The sequence below is a fragment of the Oryzias latipes genome, chromosome 13 (assembly GCF_002234675.1).
Source record: "Oryzias latipes chromosome 13, ASM223467v1".
Classification (NCBI taxonomy): domain Eukaryota; kingdom Metazoa; phylum Chordata; class Actinopteri; order Beloniformes; family Adrianichthyidae; genus Oryzias; species Oryzias latipes.
In genome coordinates, this window is record NC_019871.2 from 9335567 (window position 1) to 9359104 (window position 23538).

The 23538-nt window shown below is 41.4% G+C and overlaps 1 protein-coding gene across 6 annotated transcripts in view; it reads right to left on the reverse strand.

Moving 5' to 3' along the window:
• Positions 1 to 1915: 1915 nt before the first annotated feature.
• robo1 (roundabout guidance receptor 1) overlaps positions 1916 to 23538 on the reverse strand; it is a 247701-nt gene continuing 226078 nt past the window's right edge. For 5 of the 6 annotated variants that reach the window (XM_023961823.1, XM_023961822.1, XM_023961821.1 and 2 more), the window contains 14 exons: positions 22576 to 22747; positions 20063 to 20266; positions 17872 to 17898; positions 16176 to 16218; positions 14446 to 14600; positions 12311 to 12697; positions 11633 to 11749; positions 10600 to 10744; positions 10143 to 10373; positions 8649 to 9133; positions 8404 to 8565; positions 4506 to 4781; positions 4227 to 4417; positions 1916 to 3126 (listed from right to left, as the gene is read on the reverse strand). In XM_023961823.1, coding sequence (XP_023817591.1) covers positions 3112 to 3126; positions 4227 to 4417; positions 4506 to 4781; positions 8404 to 8565; positions 8649 to 9133; positions 10143 to 10373; positions 10600 to 10744; positions 11633 to 11749; positions 12311 to 12697; positions 14446 to 14600; positions 16176 to 16218; positions 17872 to 17898; positions 20063 to 20266; positions 22576 to 22747 — 2610 coding nt within the window. In that variant the 3' untranslated portion in view covers positions 1916 to 3111. The remainder of the gene's footprint in view (positions 3127 to 4226; positions 4418 to 4505; positions 4782 to 8403; positions 8566 to 8648; positions 9134 to 10142; positions 10374 to 10599; positions 10745 to 11632; positions 11750 to 12310; positions 12698 to 14445; positions 14601 to 16175; positions 16219 to 17871; positions 17899 to 20062; positions 20267 to 22575; positions 22748 to 23538) is intronic. The other variant, XM_023961827.1, reaches the window with a different exon arrangement.

The following is a 23538-nucleotide window of genomic DNA, read 5'->3' on the forward strand; positions in this document are numbered from 1 at the left end:
AGAAGAGAAGATGACACATTGCTGCATTTCCTGCACATATTTAAAGTGCGTCCAACTAAGGCTGGATTTTGTTGTTGGCCACACGTATTTAAAATTAAACTTAAAGTTGAACTTTCATCAAATGTGTTCTCCATATTGGTGTTCTTGCTTTGACCTAGTTTGAAGGCATGCTGTCCCGCATTAACCAAAGAGGGTAAAAATAAAGAATAAAGTAAAATCAGGGGACCTTTTATAACATCGCCTCGAAGAAAAGTATAAAAATATAAAGTTCAAGTGGCCGGAGCAGGCTGGCTCCCCATCCCGCAGCAGGTCTCTGGCCACCGTCTTGCCTCCAAGGAGCCAGCATAGTAATCGGGATTGCTTCAGCTCTATCCGCCCTGCGACAGACTGTCCAGGGTGTACCCGCCTTTGCCCAACAGTAATCGGGCGATTTAGTTCAGAAGATTACCAAATTGTGCTGCTGCCAGACCTTTGCGCCGCAGCCGTCGCTCAAATCTGGACTTCAGATCGCGTCTTTACCCTTCCTCTGGGTCCATGTGGCCAAGACAAAAAGTTCAGCACTGGCCACAAGTATTTGGAAAATTAAGTGCGAAAAGTCACTGTCTTTCTGGCATTTCATTTTATTTGCTGTAAAAGTTAATTTAACAATGTTCACTGTTTCTGAGACTGTCAGTCAGTGTTGTTTGTGTCAAGCTTGTTACTCATGCAAGACGCATCAAGGGCAGAGCTACTTAGTTCAGCACCAATGACCACGCCCATGTGGAAGAGATTTTGGTAGTTAAACATGAAAAATGACTTTTTAAGACATTTAGGTTGAGGGATTTTGGTTTATAACTTCAAAATCATAATTAAAACACCCCTGGGAACGTTTTTATTTTAAAAAAGTTGTCATGGGGGACATTAAAAAGATTTTTTTTTTGCCAAAATTGTTCAAATGCAATGCATTGTGGTCTACATTCACCAATTTAGTGAGCATCGATGCTCACTAGTTTTTCGCAGACTTCTGGGAGATTCCTAGGGGACTTGATTTTAAAATTGTAGATTCGGACAGCACTAAAAAGTGGCAGACGCGAACATGCTAAATAGTGCACCGTGTACATAGTAGTGAAGGAATTTGGACATATCCATGGACCCCTTGCTCTGGATTACTGTATGTAACATTTTTTCTGTATATGGTAACATAAGCAATTGGTAAATGAAAGTCACCCCAGATATTGACAGGTTTTCTCTCAATATTTGAGGGAAATTGTTATTTCAATTTTCAGTTCTTTGAGTTCATCTCATAGGAAATGGAAGTGAAAACAAAAGTTGTCCAATTATACGTTTGATACATCTTTGTATGACTGTAGGAATGTTGATTGTATTGTTTTGTGCATTATTCTTGCTTTGATTGCCTGAAATATACAATTTCAAATCAAAATTCAAATCAAATCAAGAAAAACCTTTCATGTTGCCAATTCTAAGCCTGGTGTCATTTAGAAAAAAACAATATGAAATTTAGCACAATACACTTTTAATGTAAACATATGCAGTAGGGATGCAACAAGTCACTTTCCCCTCAATTCGGTTCAATGGTGTAACCCACGGTTTGGTTGTAACCCTTGTGCTATCCTAGGCACTTTAACATTGGGAGTTGGGTCATCTAGACCCACTAGACAGTGCTCTGAACCATTTTTCTTCAATGATTTGTGATCCTCACTAGTGTCCATGGATTACATGAAATCTTTCCACCTTTATCCACCTTTGTCATGGTAGGAATAACACCTCAACATAGGGGTGGAGTCATCTAAGATAGCACAAGGGTTAAAGCCTCTTTTTACCTTAATCTGACTTAAGTGATCAAAGAGGAGTATGTTCTATGAAAACACCTTCCCACAAAAATAACAAATGTTGAGTCAGAGAAGAAAAGCTTTTTATAATTTGTGTTTTTTTTATTGATCTTTTTTTATTATTCTTTTGCTTTACGAAACAAATGTTTGCAGATGTCCTATGAATAAACAACAGCACCCCTTTTTTTTCTTCTTAAAACATGGCTTTATCAGCCCTTTTCGTAACAAGAAAAGAGACTCTGCCTCTCCAGATTCCCAAAGTGACGGATTTCCTGTACTGGACATTCATTTAAGTGCATTCGTAGGCAACGCAACCATTTCGAGTAATGTGCAATAGCTGATCTTTATGGTTATCGTGAAAAGGATATTTACATTGCAGCTATGACTCACATTTACTACCCTTTTTTCATCACTTGAGTTAGCGTAAGAACTGGAGAGGGAGACAATCACCACAATAGAGTCTCCTTTCAAGCGCAGCTTTTGTAGAAAATTAACCTTTACCTTCCTCACCACCATCATCATCATCATCATCATCATCAGGATTAATAGGCTTGTTTGTCATACCTTTTTTTTTCTTCCAGTAAGACAAAAAGGTTAATAGATAGAATGGTTTAAAATAAAGTTTAGTGATTGTGCTTTTAAAACCAAAGTAAAACAAAAACATTGATGATGACACAGAACAAAGCAGTGCATTACAAAACAGAACACAATTCCCAAAGTGGCACTTTCTCGGAGAGCTAAATAATATAGCAATTTACAAACATGGATGGAAATGATAAAATAATATTATTTAGTGACATAATAAAATTATAATCTGCAAAACAAAACAAGGAAGAGAACTTTGAGGTACCACAATGGGTAAACAAGGAGACACATATTTACAGGCAGTTCACCCTCTCAGCTTGCAGCACTTCTGGTACAGTAACATCAGACTGTATGCAAGTTCTTGAAATGTCAAGCCGAGTTATGTCAGTGACTGGAGCAGGACTTTTCTCCATATTGCATTGGAATTCAAACATAAATATACCATTGTATGTATTTTTGTTTTGAACGCGTCAAGCTATTAACTTTTTTTTTTCTCATGGACATATCAATGATAAGTTAGAAAAGAAATACAAAACACATTGGTCTGTTGTCCAAATGCAAAGAAACATTACTGATGGAAGTTATGATGGCAGCCAACAAGATGATGAAATACTGAGATATTTAAAATTGTAAGAGAAACAATGGTGCTCCATTCTTGGAAAAATCTAAACAGTTCCTTCGTTTCCTTCTCTGTTCTTCAGCTTTCCGCTATCTAGAGGTAAAAAAAAACACACACAGAAATGCTGTTGTTAGCTTCACATGAACTAACAGAATATAAATCAATATGGGTGAGAGATTTTTAAAAAGAGACGAAACTGCATAAGTGAGAATAAATTGGATTGTGATCCTGTGAAGAAAGCCCCTGTCATCACATGTTCATCAGAGTCAGTATTGCTGCATAGCACTATTGACTTCCAGTGACATTGCTCTGGAACTATGATCCATATCAGTTTAAACTGTGGTCAATCTAACATGATTACACTCAATCATATGTATGAGTTTATTCATTTTATTTCCTTAAGCGACTGCAAGATCATTATTCATTGTGAAATTGCAATAATGATAAATACATTTACTATAATCCAGTATGTCCTATGTTTTATTCTTTTATGTTTATAGTGAAACAAATAAAACAAAAATTACCATCATAACTGTAATTGGTTTAGTAAAAAAAAAATGTTTATTTTATCATCAAAATATTATTTGTTAACCTTTTTGGATTAAATAAAAAATCATATTTAAATGTTAAATGCTATGTTCACACTGGCAACACGCGTACAGGAGAGTAATTCAAATGAAAAGTCTAAGTAAACATGCGTAAGTGCCCTTAAGGCCGCCGTGGTAAAAACTCTTTTGTTTGTGCGTTGCTACGCAACCTTTTAAGTCTGTTATCAGGCTTTACGTACAAAACGCTTTGCCACTGACCCGGCATTGAAAGTGTAACCAGTTGAAGATTGACCAATCAGGGGGCCAGGGATTCAATTTTAAAATAAAACAATAATTAGTAGTGACGTATGGGCGGTGTCCAGTTCGCGGAACTGCCAATCGTCTGAGATTTTATCATGGAGGAGAAATTAATAATTGCGGTTTGCGCCTGGACGGAATGTTATGACTCCAAGTATTTCATATGCTGGACTATAGAGCTGTGAAAGAAAAAGCCTGAAGCAAGATTTATCAGATTTGCACCGCTTCGACATTGTGCACCACGCCTGCTCGATAATTGAAGTACATGCGCATAGTTTCGAGAAGCAACACTCCAGTGTGAACAGCATATGCTAAAAGTCTAAAGGTTTTTTAATTATAAGCTTGCACCTCTAGTTCATCATCTCCTGGGTGAAAGGCTCCAGAGCTGTTAAGACCCATTTCTGCAGGATTTCTTCGGCTTCCTTCTCTCCGTCGGCCCCCAGAACCCCTGGATGACATAGAACTGGAGGAACTTGGATCTCTGGGACTGTTGACGCCAGGGAACTGGGGCCGGCTGTAGGGTAGGATGTCTTCTGATCCTTGGGAGCGAGACAAAAATGTAAGACTTAGGAGTCAAAACACTGGAGATGACTATAGAGGACTGCTTTAATTGGGAAACGGTAGTACCTGGATGCTGCCGTGATTTGATGCCTGAGCCACTCTCAGTTTTACTGCCTTTCCCTCCCAGAGCAGACTTTTGTCTGTCCTGGCCGTCTTTGCGCTCAGACGAGCTGGGTCTGGTCTCAAAGCTTTCTTGGGGTCTGTAGCCACCAGGTCCTCTTCGCTTGTCACGAACATCACCGGCTTTTGGGGATATGATTCCTCTGCCCTCCAGAGCTGCTTTGGACGGATGTGTGGGGGACTTGAGCACTGCTGGAGGAGGAATGGGCGGGGGTGGCAGATCTGGTGGATAACAGGAAGCAAGAAATGTTAACCTCACCCATCTAAATGTTTTGTGTGAACTACATTTTTCTCAGTTGTCTCACATCTGCAATGTTATTCACAGACACAGTTTTCAACATTTCTCCAAGCAGACTGAAAACGAAACCCTTCACATGAGAGAGGCCCAAAATTGTCAAGGTTACGAGATTTGAGCAAGAAACAAGAAGGAAGGAGGAGGAGCGTGGCGCTCAGCAGCTGGCTCTCTGTCCTGCTCGACTTCCCCTGTCGATGAATCAATGCTACTTGTCCTTGAGCCATTATTCACATGAGAGCAGGCAGTGGGCCGCATGGCCTCTCACACATCACAGAGGCATCTAAACAGAACGTGAGCAAAAAGCCTTGTCGGCCTTCGATCGATGGCTTCTCATCTTCTAATCAGCTTCCAACCCGAAGGATAGTTTTGTTGGCACACCCTTAAACCATGCATGATTTAAAGATGAATGTGGACTGGCAACTTTTTGACTTTGCCTGCATCGAGTTAGAAGAGTGTGCAAAACTGAACTGGACTGAGGGAATCAAAGCTGTTTTTTTTGTTTGTTTCTTATCCGCAGAAGGCGGATGAGGCAGGTGATGTCTTTGCTTTGCTCTTGCTGGCAGAAACGGACAGCTTCAGTGCACCTTTCTGATTATCCTCCACCCACTCTCCCTGAATACAAAAGGGGGGCGGTCAATATCATAGAGTAAAGAGGCGCCTGTAGATTTTTTTTTTTTTTTTATTATCCGTCTTGCCTCCTGACTTCTGCCTCAGTCAGAGTCAGATCAATGCCACAGTTTGTGAGCTACAGCTCCCTACACAGGAGGAGCAGCGCGCCTATTAGATTTACGAGGAAATATCGGCGAGGACAGAACTCAGGTCTGAAAAGTGTCTCTGAGTTTGCCAAGGAGGATGGATCTCAGGGCTTGCTGGTTAATTAAGCAGACAGGGTTGAGACAGATCAGAAGAGACAGGAAAGGGTTACGTTCAGAGGAGTGGGTAGACGAAGGCATCCAAGTCAAACACTGTATGAATCATAGGGGGAATATAACAGGGGTATTTCACCATCCACTGTGCAAAGACAAATTAAATGACTAGGTCAAGGAGGGGTAAGCAGTAGGGAAGAAGGAAGGTTGGCATGTAGGGGTAGATTGGTTATCTCTCCTGCTTGTTTATTTGTTTTCCTGCTTTCTGCATTTTAACTCTCGATGCGCGAACATTTTTGGTAAAGGTGCCGAAGCAAGAATTGAAAGACGTCCAAAAGAGCAAGTCAATCGTGCATCCACAGAACACAGCCTTTGTGGCCCTGCCTTTGTTCTAAATGTCATTCGATCACCTTTCCTCACCTCTCACCTAAACGACATTATTCCAGACCACAGGCAGGACAAACAGGGCGGTAGGTTTGGGGGGGGGGGGGGGGGGGTAGTGAGGCAATAAACTCCAAATGAAAAACAATCCATTCAGATCAAATACAATCAGCAGGAGCACTGATAGACAGAACTGAGGAGCTGTCACTCTGCCCCCCCTCCCAACTCAAACAAAGACAGCAGACAACGCGAGGTGAGAGGAGGGTAGGATGGAGAGATCACTCCAAAGGGAGGGGCAGAGGATGGGGAGGAAGCCAGGATGTAAGGAGGCGTGGTGGTGGTGTGTGAGTGTGTGTATGTGTGTGTGTGTGTGTGTGTGGGGGGGGGGGGGGGGGGGGGGGTTGGTGGCAGGATATTCTGCAGTGATATAGCTGGTCTGGCTCCCAGTGAGCTGGATATTAAATCTCCCTGTCAAGTGCATCCAACACTCAAGGACACCTGACACTAAGAGCAGAGCCAGCTCCAGGGCGGCATGTCGTATAGATAGATGCTGCACAATCGCACACAGATACATTTAAGAAAGAAGACAAGAAACGGGAAGAATATTCATTTCCATTTACAACTTGGCCTTTTTTATTGTACTGTTCTTTCCTTTTTATTTTTCAAAATCGTTACTACAAAAAATCAATTGCTCTGTTACTTTAGAACTTTGAAGTTTTTTATTGTGCTAAGAGCTGAAGTATTCATCCTAGTTTATCTAAGTTCAAGTTCAAAGTGAAGAAACATTCACGTGCCAACATTGCCAAACTAAGCAGAACTCTCCTTCCAAAGCTCCTCTTCCATGATTTCCCTATAACCCCTGGCCTGCTGCCCACAATTTGCTCGTCTGTTTAGTAATAATAGAGATCAAAAAATCTGCCACATATGCATGAGGTTGCTTTGCTGCACACCTATACCTGGAAATTTACAAACACTATATCCCAGTTAACATATTTTTATCCTTACATCTCTGTACAGGAGCCACTGACACAAACCGGTTATATGTGAGTTAACAGGATGCAGCTGCTTGTGCATCTATTTATTTAATAGCCCGATAAAAAACTTGTTTGAAAAAAAATGTACAGCCCTTTTCCAAAAAATTGGAATATTATAGAAAAGTGTTATTCATTCAACTAAACTTTTGTGGAATATACTACTAACCCCAGTTTAATATTACTTAAATTGGGGTTCCAGCTCATAAAACCCACAAAAAAAAAAAAAAAAAGATTTCAAAAAGTACAATAATTTGGAGAAATCTGCCCAAATTTTGTAGGATAAATGAAATTCACAAACTAACCATCTACTGAACTCAAAGCACCTGCACAAGTTCCCCAGATGTCATTAAATTGGTTCAGTTCGGTTCAATATGGGGAAGACTTCAGATTTGACAACTAACCAGAAGACCATCATTGATCCGCTACATAGTTTGGGTAAGCCACAAGAGTTCATAGCTAAGGAGGCTGGCTGTTCACAAAGCGCTGTGTTCAAGCAGGTCGAGGAGGAGAAGATGGACCAACAAAAGAAACGACGGTGGACTTCAACCGATTATCAAAAGGAAAAAGTGGAATGAGTGGAGGGACAGCTTCAAAAACCACCGCTTTCAGACATATTCGGGAGATGGGCTACAGTTGTCGGGTTCCTCTGGTAATATCTGAGCCTGGGCCAACAGGGAAACATCTATACTGGTCAAGGAGAAGGAGGACCTGGATACGAGACCCTGGCCCCTGCCCATACTACTGAGGTACTGAAGATGGACATGTCATATTGAAAATACTTTGTTTTGATAACTTTGATGTAATCATAATTTCTGCCTTTAAAAAAGGTAAATGGTGATTTATCCACAATAAACATTTTTGAAATCCTATTTTTGTGGCTTTTATGAGCTGAAACTCTTATTTATGTAAAAATAATACTTGAAATCAAATTAAAAGAAGTAATCCCTGGATATATATATATATATATATATATATATATATATATATATATATATATATATATATATATATATATATATATGTTTTATTAAAGTACTTTTTTTTATGTAATTATGGAAATAAATACACTTTTGGAAAGGGTCTTTATGCCATCCTGTAAAGAAAAGAAAAAAAAAAGCCCTTAAAGATTAGACTAGAACTCCCACAAAAGTCAAGAGTTGTGGATTTGCAATTTTAGTTTATAGAATTTTTCATCTTTTCTCACAAATTTAATCTACATAAAACATGAACTCAAACTGAGCTTATAACACATGAAAGCATATGTGTACCTTCACTGAAGGCCTCACGTCGTTGGTTCCCTAGGTGACCCGCAGAGTGCTGTTTTAGCTTTTTTGGAGGCCTCCTTTGTATAGCAGCCATGCTCATATTACTGTCTGTAGACACCGGGCTGCTGGGACGGTGACTTGACTGGCTTATTTGGTATTTTGGCGCTGAGGAAAGAGACAAGACAGTCGTTTGTTTATGCTGTTCAAGAAATTTCTTCCACTAAAGGCTGCTAATGAACTGATGGTACCTGGAGCTCCTCCTGCTTCCTGGCCTTGTGAATTTGGGTGCTTTCCCACCCTGAGGCCTGAATACTCTGCAGCAGCAACAACCGCTTGAGCAAAATCGGCATCTGTGAAGAAGGATCCGTCTGAGGAGCTAACAGCGCTGGACCTCCCTGACGAAACATTGTCCTCCTCAGAGGCCGAGCCCCACCCGTTGATCATGGAGCCGGTCACTGAGCTCTCCAGATCACCCATGCTGGATGCTGGTGTCTGTTCAAGCCCTCGTAGTAACAACCTTCGTGCGTGCATTTGAGGGTGGTGGGGGTGTGTGTGATGGAAGTGCATCTTGGCTACTTCAGCGTCTGTCTCATCACCATCCTCTTCGTCTTCTTCCATTATACCCTCCTCCTCCATTCCATCAGTGTCCAACCCCAACGGGCTGCTGATGAACCCGTACGTGTGTGAGGGGGAGAGTGGTCTTGGAGGTGGTGGGGGGCTCACAACATGGCGCCTAAAAGAAGTGCATTTTATCAAGAGAAGTATAATATTTCAAATCAATTTTAATAAAAAACATGTATAAACAAATAAACTGATCAGTGCTCGGTCAAAAGGACCCAGATCATAGCTGCTTAAACTGATCTAAATGGGTTTGTCAGGTACTTCTTTCTCTCAACGTTAGTACATGATTGACTTTTAGGATTTAATGCTACGGTCAAATACCCAACACGACACACAGTTCCAGGCTTCTATATGGTCTCATCTCTGACATAAATGATTTTAAAGTCCCACTCCAATCATCTTCTGATTGGTTTTAAAAGTGTTTCCAGTGGTCTTTTAATTATGATTATGTAAATTTTAGCAAGTCCTGTGTTGTTTTCTAGAACGTAGTTTCTGCAGAGCGGAAGTATTTCATTGGAAATTTGCCTCTTAGTTGTAGGCGGAACTGTAGGTGCCCTGTAAACCCTCCCTCATTTTCCATCTATCTGTTTACACCCTCTCCCACTACAGCCCCTCACAACCCTAACATAACATTACTGGTGCAACAAAAATGGCAAACAATATTGGAGTTATCCAGACGTACAGTACAGTTTTAAGCCAGATGCCGGAGGAAAACAAGACGCACATGGATCTAGTCGTCTACAAGTGAATGCATCAGACTGGAGCAGAGCAGGGAGCTTGTGACCAACCGAATGTACCTTCTAAGTCACTACTACAAGCTTTTTCAAACTGCTTTTTTTCTTCTGCTCCTGATTCACAACAATTTGAAAGACGTTTAATTTTCTTTATCATCTTGAGAAAAAATGCCATATTGGAGTGGGTCTTTAAGGGCATTTAGACATTTACTGTAGACTTATTTCAGCTGCCACCTTGTACTGACTCTAATATAGCAAATGACTCCCAGGAAGATAAAACTGTAATTCAAAATTAACACACGTGTGCTTTTCTGTAAGACTCAAAATAAGAATATGTGATGGTTTGTCATTACAGACTTGTTATGAGATGAAATACTACAGGTGTACCGGCGTTCGTGGCTGTCCTGAGCATCCTGGAGCATTGGTTGCATCTCTTCCTGGGGTGAAGGGGTAAGAGTGGCAGTGGACTGGTGACTGTAGGACACTGCAGCTGGGGAAGAGGCCGCCCCACGGATTGGAGGAGTGGGCCCTCTTTCCATCTCCTCCTCTTCCTCCAGCTCATCGGGCTGCAGGTACATGTGAGATGGGGGCATGGGGCACTGCATGTCCGGATCACAGCTGCCAGCAGACACAAACAAGCTTCGTTAGCATCGTAACATGCTGGGAAAGGCCTTTATTCCTTGAAGCCAGAAAAGCATGCAATAAATATTCATCCTTCGATCAAGGTTTGACATGGACCCAGCACAGACAACACCTGGAGCAAATACTTGGAATGGATACCAAAGAATTGATGAAACTGGACCAGTATTCAAATGCATTGTGTGCTCAGACTGCCTTTGTCTACCTTTCATCCATCGACAGAGAGTACTCCTCTGTGCTCCGACTCGGGGGTGGGTTTGCAGGAGGGGGAGGCAGAAGGTCAGCCCAATTCATTGTGCTTTGTTTGGGTAGTTTGGGGGTGCGCACTCCTTTCTTATGACCCTGACTACCTGCTCAACAAATGGGGAAAAAAAAGGAAAGCTTAATCCCAGGATTACTTCAGATGCAAATAATAAAGTAAATAAACAAATCAATTATTGATGCAAGAAAAAAAAAACACATAAAAGAAGCTTACAGTGGATAAAATGAACAACAGTGGCAAAATGCTTATTTTATGTCAGCGTTCACACCTTTGCAAATATTAAATGGTGGAAAATACTGCAGAATGAAAACTGTGGAAAAAAGCGTTTAATTAAAGCTAGCCCACTAAAACTGTAAACCAATGAGCTGTGATGTGCAGCGAGAACTAAAGGCCTCATCTTAATGGCTTGAATTTCAAGTGCAATATCAGAATGGATACGTGGCATTAAGGTGGCAGCGTTGCATGCCGCCCAGGATGTGTAGTCATTTGTCCTTGTCCACCGACAGACACTGAAGTCCTGATGAAATTATGCAGATCCACACTGATTTCAAGTAAAACCATTTAACTGAATTAATGAACACACAACAAAAGTGATGTAAATACAAAGCAAAACAACAAAAGAGGAGCAGAAATGATAGAAAACAGATACTTGTATCTAATTTATTTTGTTTAGCCTAGAACAACAAGGCACATTGAAAGGAAAAAATACGAGAACTGAGCAACTTGTTTTCTGTTTGACTTGGAAGTCAATCAGATTAAGACCTAAACCAAATCTTATTAGTGTTTCAACAATGATTTATTGCCTTTTAGAGATAAACAAGAATTTTAAAATCAGAGAATGTGATTATATTTCCATTACAGCAGGAAGATGAAAACATTTTGCACTTCAAAAGGAGCCAAAAACATAACCAATCAAACAAAAATCCAATTTTATATGGATTTTTTTCTATGTTTGGACTTTAAAACAGCCTTGTACCTGACGTGCTGCTGCTGCCTCTGTCAGAGCTGTTGTAGGACCCCCCAGTGTGGCTTTCATGGGTCTGGTTGTAGGGGATGGTGGCTGGCATGGGACTGTCACCTCCTCTATAGCGATCTGTTGGTGGGACAGTGTAGCGCGTTGTCACAGCAGGCATAAATCTTGAGGAGTTGAGCCTTAAATCGTGTTTGGATTATGAGACTATTAATTAAGTAACTGCACATGCAAATTGTCATTTTAGGTAAGTGCGTGAAACTGAAACATGCAGCATCTGCACAAAAACTTTGAAGCCACATGTTCTACTACACATGCACGTATAGGTTATGGTAGAATCAGTCATTGTTGCCTTTTTCTATAGAAATCTGATGCCACAGGTCTCCCCTCACACCTGCCTTCATCACAATGCCACATACCACAGGATGACAGCCTGGTCTATATTTAATGACCATAGGTAGCATAGAAAGTGATGAATGGTTACATGGTTACAGACAAGCAGGGAGACACAAAAATGCCTAGATGTGACTGAAAAGGTTGACATAGAACCAATGAGCATGAACTCTTCCACGGTGAGGCCGAAAGAGCCAAGAGAGGACAGAACAGGAGGGAAAATTGAAGAGGAGGAAGATAATGGCTGAGAGTTAACCTGTGCAACCGCTGCTGGGTTTTCCTCACACTCACCCTTGTTTAGTCGGTTTTGCTCCATAATGCTGTACTGCAGCTGGGAGCCCATTTCCTGTTTCTGCTGCTGTATTGAGACAGGTTTCCAGCAGTGTTTCTCATTCATTTCCCCTCCTCCCCCAAGTCCACCTCCACTCCCTCCGGTCCCTCTGTCTGGATTCATGTTGTTGCCCAGGATGGAGGACTGGATGAGCTGGGTGGTGGCATAAGGTGTCGGCTGACCGCCAGGACCTACAAAGCGTCCATCTTTGAGGTTTGGGCTGTTGAAGGTCTTCATCTCATTGATCTTATTGGACAGGTCCACATCTCCATAAACTCCTGTGTCTGGTACCAAGAGGTTGGTCTGCTTGTTTTCCATCTGGCTGTTATAATTGGCGATACAGTCCGCTGGAGAACATGAGGAGGGGATTCAGTCAGTCTTTTCTGCAGCACATCAGCTTTGCGGGAGCAAACCAGTCAGGTAGAAGATTGAAATAAAAACATTTTTTTTTTTTAGATCACATCTTAACAGAGAAGCTTGTCTGTCTATAATTTAAGACTTTGCACTGTTTGCCAAATATTTATCTGACCCTACAATTCAAAGTGTATTAAGGTGGCGTTACACCTTTCCCGGTCTATTCTCTGCCTAACTGATGACTCAGAGCGGGTGTCATCTCGTTTTTTTTTTTTTTTTGATGGTATAAGCATCCTCATTGAAAGGGACAGAGAGACATGTCTGTATCAAAGACATGGAATGAGACATGCAGTAAAAGCAAGACTTCGCTGACAGATCCAGTTTTCCTTGGCTCATAAAATATTCAAATCCTCCAGCAGATCTGAGAGCCAACCTCGTGGTAAATACCAAAGACGGCCATAGGTACAAGCCGCTCGTGCCAGGCGCCTCACATTTCAGCTCAACACTTCAAAGGCCGATGTGTGAAAGCACCCCTATGGCTGAGATAAAGGGACATTAACTCCTATTTCTTTGCTCTGTCACCTAGTCAGTGATCCTCTTAATGTTCATAGAGTTTAGTTTTGGCACACACACAAAGCATGCGACCGGCAAGCTCCTTAGCGTTATACAGGGAAGTGTCATGCAAGAAGTGAAGACTGCCTTTAGCCTGTTATTGCCTGTTAAACATCTCATCGTGTTCAACCTCAGAGGGGTGATTAGCACCAAGAAAAACTAAACTTGACTAGAAAACCTGCAGAATGAATTATTAATCCTCACTGGCAGAGGTTTGAAGCCAGGAGAAACTACTGAGTGGTTGGTTGGATATTAGGCTGAACAGCTGGACAGGAATTATGTGCCGCCATCAAAAGCAGGGCCCCACCGTGCACAATTTAGAACATAAAGCATTTCTTGGCAGTCCAACTTTCCATGGTGAAGGTTGTTGTTGGTTTTCCAGGCTGAATTTCAGGAAAGAAGTCTCTATATTTAGACTAATGTATAGCTGCAGCATGTCCAAATTTTAGGCCACATCAGCCTCTTTTTAAATGAGCTCAAGTGTGCCGCCAAATCTATTCAACCTAATCTCATTCACATTCCCTACTTCTGTCCACGAATCTTAGTATCTGCTTAAGCATGTACTTATCCTTCACTCTTTTCTCTCCATTTTTATCTGCTCCTCCAGTTACATCCTTCTTCTTCCATCCTTTTCTCTTTGCCCTGCTTCTGGCCGTCGTCTACAGACCAGCCTTGACCTCTTCGCCCGCTGCACAATTCTTAAACAACTGAGCACTTAGGGGAAATTACATTACTGGCTATAACAACTGTATGGAAATCAGCAAAGCAATTTGATTAGCAACAGAGTAGAGCTATAAGCCCTGCTCAGTGTACTCCGGTTATTTCCTGCCTAAAACAGCTCTGCTTTAACCTCAGATAAATCAAACACGTGAGCACAGAGTTGCTCCTAATCCTAATAAGTCTCCAGGTTCTTCTTCAGGAGACCTATAGAAAGGAGAGACACATACAACAACTCTCTGGGGAGCTAACCTAGAAATCAGATTGTACTGTCTTTTATACTGCAGACTCCCCTGGCTCCCACCTTCCTTATCTCTGCAGTTATTTTGTCAAGGACTGCAACACAGCCTTTGAGAGAAGTGCTTATTTTGGTCGATCCCTGTATGACAGAGATGACACCTCCTGCACATACCTGGTCGGCTGTACGTCGCCAAGTTGCTGTCGCTGTTTCCGTTGCCTGCAGTGCAGCAGTTGATGCTGCAGTCATTGTGGTTGGAGCAGGAGTTGGGCCATGTGTCAGCCAGCCAGGGCTGAGTGGCAGATTCCCCAATGTTTAGCAAACCGGGTCTGTAAAAACATCAGTCCCAAATGGTTAACAGAAAGGAAGAAAGTAAGCTTACAACACAACAAGATCCATGTCAATGGAGTAAAACACCAGTAGGAATAAAGAGTTTCAAAGGGGAGGATTAGGAGTTTATTTATCCCGCTGTGGAGAGGAAAACCGAAAATCCTGGTTTAGTACTTTTTTCCTTTTGGCCAGATGCTGGGAAAGGGAGAAATAAAACCCAGTTAAATAGACAGTGTGTGTGCTCAATCTGCCCCCACAGCCTTTGACACTTTTTCTGAGACATCGTGAGTATTAGCAATCTGTCTGGATTAGACAGACAAATAAAATTCACTCCTGTGTTCCCAGAGTAAATTCCAGAGCATCAACCATTATTAGTTTCAAAAGGTCTTTAAAGATGGAAAACAGCAAAGGATAACTTGTGTAAACCCATCTGAACAGTTTCACATCATCACATATTTTATTTCTTTAAGCTTCAGCAGAATACAGTTAATAACAAAGCAGATTATTTATTTATAGGGATTCCATGACACAACCTGACCTTACATCAAACAGCGGGTGGAAAAGGAGAACAAAACGGCCTGTTTTTGCTGATCGAACTGAATAAATGAGGCATAAAAACAGAAGCCAATATTCTCTTACATGGCCATATATTGTTTTGGTATTCAAATTTGCACAAAATGACTCCCGGTCTGCATATCCCAGCACTGAATTGCATTTCCTCATTCCATCCTAAATGACTCATTTCTTGGATTCATTTGGGGTAATGAAGGCATTTGTCTTTTACAGCCAAATACAGTCGCACAATATCTCCTCAATCACCCCGCCACTTGTATGTTGATATCGAACCTCCATTGTTTTTGCGCAGCGCTGACACAGCCGTTGCTGCACACCGAACTCAATCCACAACGGGGTAATATAATGAATATGGATTTACTGTTGATGGCTTCAAGCTAAACTATTCATTAGCATGTGCAGAACACTCAAACACACTCACAGTGCAGCTTTAAGCACATTCTATACCATAGGCAAGAAAAAAAAAATAGACAATTCTTTTGTTTACCTACAAATAATAACATACCAAGGCCAGCTAGTAAATCTACAAATTAGTTTCGGCAAGTCGAATTATGCAGTCTTACTGTTTATGCACAAAGCACCATTCCAGTGTACCAAGAGGTGCGTTTTAACTGCTAAGTGGATACAGCTCCATTAATGTTTGATGATGATGCTATGGCACAGCCTGGTGGTTGAATGTGGATCCCCCAACGTGTGGGATGAGGATGGGCTCCTGACAAACTGCATGGGTCTTTGTTCCTGTAGTGTTATTTCATGTGAGCACCTTACTTTCTCTCTGCTCTGTGCTGCTTTCGAAAGGCACAGCTCTCCCCCTAGTGTTTGCTTAAGGAAAACACACAAGCCCAACCCTGTTCATGCCTTAAAGGATGGTAAACTTTTTTTTTTTTTTAAACAAAGCTTATTATGATGAATATTCTTTAAAAAAATGTTATAAATAGTAAGGATTCAAATACTTTTAGGAAAACGCTCTATTTAAAAAACAAAACAAAAGAGGCTCTCACCTTCCAGCACTGGTGACACCCTCTCCGCCTCTCTGATACGCCACTGAAACAAATAGGCAGCAATGAAATTTCAAAATCTGTCCCATTTTCGGTCAAAAGCACATGAATCCTTTGACCTAATATAGGCCGACATGACAACTGACACAATGCAGTTTTCCAGTCTGTTCAGGTAAACATGCAAAAACATTTATGTGGCATAATTTCAGCTGAGTCACACACACACATAAGCAACAGGAGAAGGAGAAACAGGAGGATACATAAGAGGCTTACGAAGAACAAAGATGTAGAGCTCTTTGGTCTTCTGGCTCGGGTACTTGGTGTTTGAAGCTCTGCACGCTGCAAGTTTAACTCTTTCAAGGAGCTTTAAGCTGCTGGTGTGTGAAGGCGAGATAAACTTCCTACTTTAATTACAATCTTTACCCTATAAGAAGACCAGGTGGGGGAAGGAAATTAGGCATGTTTCTTCCCTGTCCATTCCTCAAAACAGGAAGTGTAGTCTGGTTTCTGTGTTTAAAGACTCAGTCCAATAAAAATTGTGTTTTTGGTGTTTTTAGCATGCATTTTTGTGATTATGGAGGACATATATAAAAAAAATTAAGCTTAAAATTGCATTTTTGAGTATTTCTTTATCCAAATCGTTTTGAATAAGAAGCAAACAAACCAATACTGCTCGCCATTTTTTTTGCACTGGCAATGTTAAGTTGAGGTTGTGAGGTTGTAAGGTAACGGGGGAGTCTCAACAGATAGATGATGGAAACTGTTGGCAGGCTCTGCGACAACGGTCCCCCGCCCACCACTCAGAGGCAAATTTCTACAGAAATTGTCTTAGAAATCTACACTAGTTTTTATTTGCTTTCGCCTAGAAACAGCATAAACATATTTAAATGACCATTGGGAACACTTTAAAAATAGATCAAAAGATGGTCGGCGTGGATCTTGAAGTACCCAGGGGTTGTATCAATCCACCTCTAGTTTAAAATCGACATCATGCAAGGCCAAATCCATTTTTCAAATGATGGTGGGGAAGATCTTCCCAAGGTAACAAACAAAACTAATAAAAACAGTACGTGACAAGAAAAATTTCCAGCAGATCATAAAACAAGTCTGCATATGCAAAAATTACTCAGTTTATGTGCGTCAAGCTCAAAGAAAAGAGCATCTTCATTGACACTCGCTGAGCTGTAACAGTTTTAAGTGAGAATCTATTCATCCAGAATGGAAAGAAAAAGAGAAAAAAAGACTAACTCAAACTTAAAACATAAATAAAACTTTTTTCCTCTATTCTAGTGTGTCTCCGGTTCACAGATAACCCTCTTAGCTCTGCCCCTATCTAATTAGGATTGTTGGTGGAGCGTCTTTCTCTATAATCCCATTTGAAGTTGCCAGCAAGTCTTTGATCAAGTTCCTACTTGTTTTATTAGTCTCTTGGTAGCGTGGCCTTTTAATCACAGAACACTGAGTTCTGACGTGACGGAAACACTTGCGAAGCATTTATTTCCAAGTAACTGCACACATGATTGTCCTCCTTTACTGGCAGCAACAAGTGTCCATCGCTGACTTCAGTCGGTTAATCTTTATTGAATCTATTCAGATTTAGATACTAAGAGGTCTGTGTGGGAGAGCATTGGAAGACCAATTAAATGAAGTGGCTGCTGCTGGAGTGAGAAAATGAAAAACCACACAACTAGCTGCTTACCTGTTGGCGTGAAGGTAAACGATGGCACTGTGGAAAAAAGGAGAAGGAACATGATTTATTAATATGATTTTTTTATGTTCCAGCTAACAGTCCTCTATCCATATATATACATTTTTTTGTAACCCTCTTGCTGCCTTAGATGATCCCACCCTTACATTGACGTATTCTCCCTACCATGACAAAGGTGGATAAAGGTGGAAAGATTTCATGTAATCCATGGACACCAGTGAAGATCACAAATCATTGAAGAAAAAAGGTTCAGCGCACTGTTTAGTGGGTCTAGATGACCCAACTCCCAATGTTAAAGTGCCTAGGATAGCACAAGGGTTAAATAGCAAAGAGTGACACCAAAGCACCAAATTGAGGTCTTAAGATAACACACTGCTTCAAAAACACATTCACTTTGTAAAGTTTGGAGTTAGGCAAAAGAAATTTGAGAACACGCACACAGCTCCTGCCAAACTTCCTCTTTATAGAGAGATTGTGCCAACAAACGGCACAATCGTCTTATCTCTGAATCTCTTCCCTTGATGCTCAAACAAATCTGAGGATATCAGCCGTAGGATGGCTTTCATCTCTGTGATGGATGTCTTTGAAGAGGAGACACAAACTGCCCAAAAGAGTCTGTGAAAAATGGAGATGTGGCTGAAATACGCAAATGAGGCATTTTGAAACTGAGCTGCCACATCGCATGAAGCTCATTTGCAGGCTAAACGGCCCTGTAAGTCAGTGGACGCAGTTTAAATACCGCTCAACTTTTCTCTGCAAGACTTGGCAACTTCTGCGGCAAAACGTGCAACTGGTTTGATTTTTTTAAGACATGTTTTATTCATGTGTAACTTTGAAGTATGTACATATATAATGTATATACAGTAAAGCATGCTTATGTCTCCAGTCACACAAAAGTGAGTGCATTGTAATGATCCTAAACAGGGAGCTCCAGTTTACTGCTGCACACACACACACAACCTCCAATTCTTGCTGTTTCACCTTAAGTGCAGATTGTTGATGCATGTGGTCGCAATTATAGACTTTGAAGCATTCTCAGTTACCAGTTTCAACAAGGAGCACAGCCTGCCGAGCTGCCTACTGTTCCCCCCAAAGAGCTCCTCCTTTCATATCCGAGTAAACATCAACTTATAGAAGCACAGAGGGACAGAGGGTAACCTCAGTCTACATAGCATTCAACCCCAGCGGCCTGACCGCATGTCCTAACTGGATTCTCTGACTAACACAGAGGTAAAAACACAGCACTTTTAAACATTACAGACCACACAGGTGTTTGTGAATGAGCGCCACTAAATCCTCGCTGAAGTGTCTCTCACTTGACATTTTCCATTAACCATGGCTGCGGCAGATTCATGACACAGATAGGCTGTGTTTTCTGGGTGGCAGTCCCGGATTAACAGCTAAATCAGTCCATTGTTTGTTCATCAAGGTTAAAGGGTGGATCCCCTCTCGCTGTGGCAGTCAGTATTCAGCCCGAGCCAAGTCCTTAGGATACAGCAGGTTGTGCTCACAGCAGCTGCTGGACCGCCCAAGGTCACACATCCAGTCAGTTCACATATAAATGAGACTCAGATAGAATCATGGCTGTTTTTGCTGCTCCTATCGTGGGAAAAAAACACTTTTTGTACCATGAGGTCTGTCTAATGTCAATCAAAACCCATTTGTTTATGTTGAACCGTTCGGGATCCTGGAAGCGTACATATGTGTTGATTTGCAGGTTTAGTAAACACTTACCTCCTCCATAACTGATGCCCTTTCTCTACAAGGACAAAAACTCCTCAAATATGTGAAAATGTCACACTGGCCTTGATAAGAGAAATTAAAAGAAGGCTTTCTTTCTTTCTCAATCCATTCAGAGGGGAGTTTATAAAAGGGAGTTACTGGACCAAAAACGTGCTTTGCTGAAAATGCTCCTTACACACTTTCAGAATGACAGTAGTACGAAAGAGACAAAAGAGCAGAGAGACATTTCTGCACCGTGCTCTCAGTTGGAGCTTGTATTGCATCTTAAACACCTCCACAGGAGAGCTTGTTTTTGCTACAATAAACCCTTTCTCTGTAACTTTTGAAGCTGGTTGACAGCCATGAGAAGGAAACAACAGAGAAGTACATCACTCCAAGGACAAAAACTAAAATACATATTTTAGCAGGAGTTAGAAGAAAACAGGCCCAGATTCCATACCTTTCCGAATGCCTGCATAACTGCTGGAGAGGCCATTCCTCTTCTTTCGATGTCGGTACAGCCAGATACTGAAGACCATCAGGATGATCCAACAAGCAGCTCCAATGCCTGCTATAAATGCAGGCTGTTTGACTACATTAGAGATCTGCTGGGACAGAGGGTTTTCCGGGTCCACCGGGTCTCCTGTCATTCGACCAGAGGAATCTAAGGATAAGAAGAAATTAGAAGAGATGCAAGAGAGGGCACCAACTGTGTCTTTTTTGTTTGACATTGGTAAGACAGCAGGGGTGTAACAATTTGTTTTAACAATGATTTGATTCATGTCATAATTTCTGGTTGGCTGTACAATTCATAGTCAATTTTGATTCATTTTAAACGATCAGATTTGATTTGATTCACTGACCTAAGATCGATCCAGGACATCTTTAGTCAAAAATGTAACCAGTGTGACTCAGAGATAAATACCTGAACAGCGCAGGAAACCCATTAATATTCTACCACACTGTATGGTCACATGTTTTTGCAAAATTCAGTGTTTCCACATAATGATGGCTTGATCATTTTTGCTGCATCACATGTGTTTTTTTCCTGTGTGATGGCAATTAGTCGTTTTTACATTATAGTAAAATAAACCTGTACCATTCCTCATTCCAAATGGTAATTTCCAATATTAATATAATACATTTATTTTATTTTGAAATGATTTTATAATGGTATACATTTATTAGATTAACAGCTTGCTTAAAAAGCTTCAAATCAATCTGGTTGGATCGTAGGTATATAAATCGATTCATTGATTAAGTAGATTAAAACACTAATAAAACAAAAAATAAAGAATATACTGGGATGTCTGAGGGTAATTGTATTAAAAAGCAAACATAAACACAGAGCATTACTGTTTTTGAAGCCAAAAATATTCTCTATTTCAGTAAATGACTATGACCTCATGTGCTGAAAAAGAAAACTGGTCCTTTTTAAACAATCCCAGAACAGGCCAATGAAAACGAAAGAATTTGTGTGCCAAGCACGACCTAATGGAAGTGGATAACAGTCACCAGGAGGCCCCGTTTACACAAAGCAGAAATTCCTCATAACAGCAACAAATCCAGAGAGATCATCCTCAAATAAAAACACCGCAATGATTAGCAAACTGAGGCACTGCTGTGAAAGACTGAGATGTGAGTGCCTTGAAGCTGTTTCTACTGTAAAGACAGTCTGCCCAGCTGCTCACTGCATCCTGCTCTGTTTTTCTCATCAGCTTCTTCCTCATGGTACATGAAAGCCTCCTCTGACATGCCCCGCCCTCCGCCTCTCAAATGCCTCTCTGTTCGTGTTACTTTGTCTTCATCTCTTGTTTCTCAAGTCTTTCATGTTGGAGCCATTCTTCTCCATTTCTCCAAGCCAGAGGCGAAAACACTTCCTCCCAAAGAAACCAGCACCCTTCCTGTATCCCTTCATGCGCCTGTCTCTGTCAGTCAGTCTCTGTCTCCATTTGGCTGTCTCACTTATTGCATATGTCTGCTCAAATTGTGGCGCTGGCGGTCAGAGGGAGCGCTGCACAGCAATGTGACAAAGCAGCCCACAAGGGACAGTACAGGTATCTAGGCTGGGATGACGCAGGCAAGCTCAGAGTGTGACAAATGCGTCTGGGTGAAGCGCTGCTCCCTCAGGCACACTGTTCCACTCCAGTGTTGGAACATGGCAACAATCACCACAGGAACCCTTCAAGTGAGATAAATTGCATCCGTCACAGCGAATGCTTCTTCATGCCCATCCCAGCCCACTCGATCACACATTTAAAACCAGATGGAGCTGTTTCTCCCTCTGCCTCAACCTGCTTTTCTTGTGTTTTCTAGCTCACTGGTTAGCAGGCGAGCTCGCGGCTTCAGAGAACAAAAAAAAAAACGAAAGAGAAGTTTAAAAAAAGATAACTCGCATCAACTAACTTTGATGTGGATTGTTTCTCAGCAATAATAACACATTTCGGAGGAGTGAAGGCTTCATAATTGCCTTTGAAAACCCAGAATCCTTGAGTACAGACAGGAAAAGGGTGCGGCAGTCAGCTCCAAAGCTCCGTCACACAGGACTTCAGTCTGCCAGTGTCGATCACAAAACCAGCTGCAGCAGCCTAAACTGTTACCGGCAGCACAAAGATTGCAAATACTCCTGTCACTCAAACTCATCACGCTGCTCTGTGGCAACTTTGATGCTGCCTGCATACCATCAATCACCTAAATTATAGTTTCTAAACACTGCCAATTGACAATGAAAGGGAAAGCAGGTAGAGGCTTGAACATGTCAGTTACAACAAAGACGTGAATTACATCGAAGTGTTTACTTGGCACAAGACCACGCTGCTAAAAATCTTTTTATTTGAGACTGATGGGTTAATGCCGTAATTATTTGTAAAGTGACTGAGTTTGATTTAAAGTGCAGGTAGGGAAAGGACAAAAGAGAAAAAATAACAACAAAAAAATTTAAAAACTAGGAAGGAAAATGCTGGTTCTATTCACCAAGCTGGAAGAAAGTGACATCGCTCTTCACCCCAGGACCCGCTCCGGTGCTGGCTGCTACTTCCACGCTGTAACGGATCCCAGGGGCCAGACTGGGAATCAGCACAGAAAAGGTCGAGCCATCAACTGTGCGGTTGATGTGGTACCTGCTCTCATTCCCCAAGCACCAAATCTGCCATAACAGAAACAAGCATAAAGTGAAATCAGAGGTAAGGTTATGAAGCTTTAGTGACAACAAGCGCTTTCATTGTTGCCACCCGGCGGCTATTTCTACACTTAAGCACAAGGTGGGCATTCTGTTAAATCTCTAAGGTACAAAAACATTATATAAACATTGTATGACATGACTTTATGTTTGCCAGGCGGCTTTTAGCACTAGGGCAACCTGAGCTGAGGTAGCCAAAACACGTCTTAAACCAATTAAAAACAAACGGGCGTCCCTTGTTGAGCGAGTGAGGTCTCACTTTGTCCGTCCCAAACAAAGGCATGTATAGTTCTTTCTTCAACCCTCACCCACCCCTCATGTGCACAGGATGGAAGCTACCAGGGCCTTGTATTTTCTGCTCCCTAAAAAAAAAGTGGCGAGTGGCCGTGCCGCTGGGGATGGGGGTGCAGTAATGAGTTCTCAAACTGAACTAAAAAGCATGAAATTACTCTAAAGTCTATCACAAGAAAACATTTACCTGGAAAATTAACAGGCACCACTATTTCACAGGCTTTGCCTCATCTCCTCATTTCACCACTCACCTAAATTCCCCTTGACTCAAAGGCCTTGCCAATTAAAATGCAAGACCTGTACAGTGTACTGTATGTGTCGTCCAAAGTGAAGCCATTAAAAAGGGCTGATATACTTGTATAAAATAATGGATTAAGCTAAAAATATGGGCTTCAGTAAAAATGGTGCATTAAGAAAGCCCAAACCATTTAAAGGACAATATTTTTCCTAGTATTTTTTTATCTGCA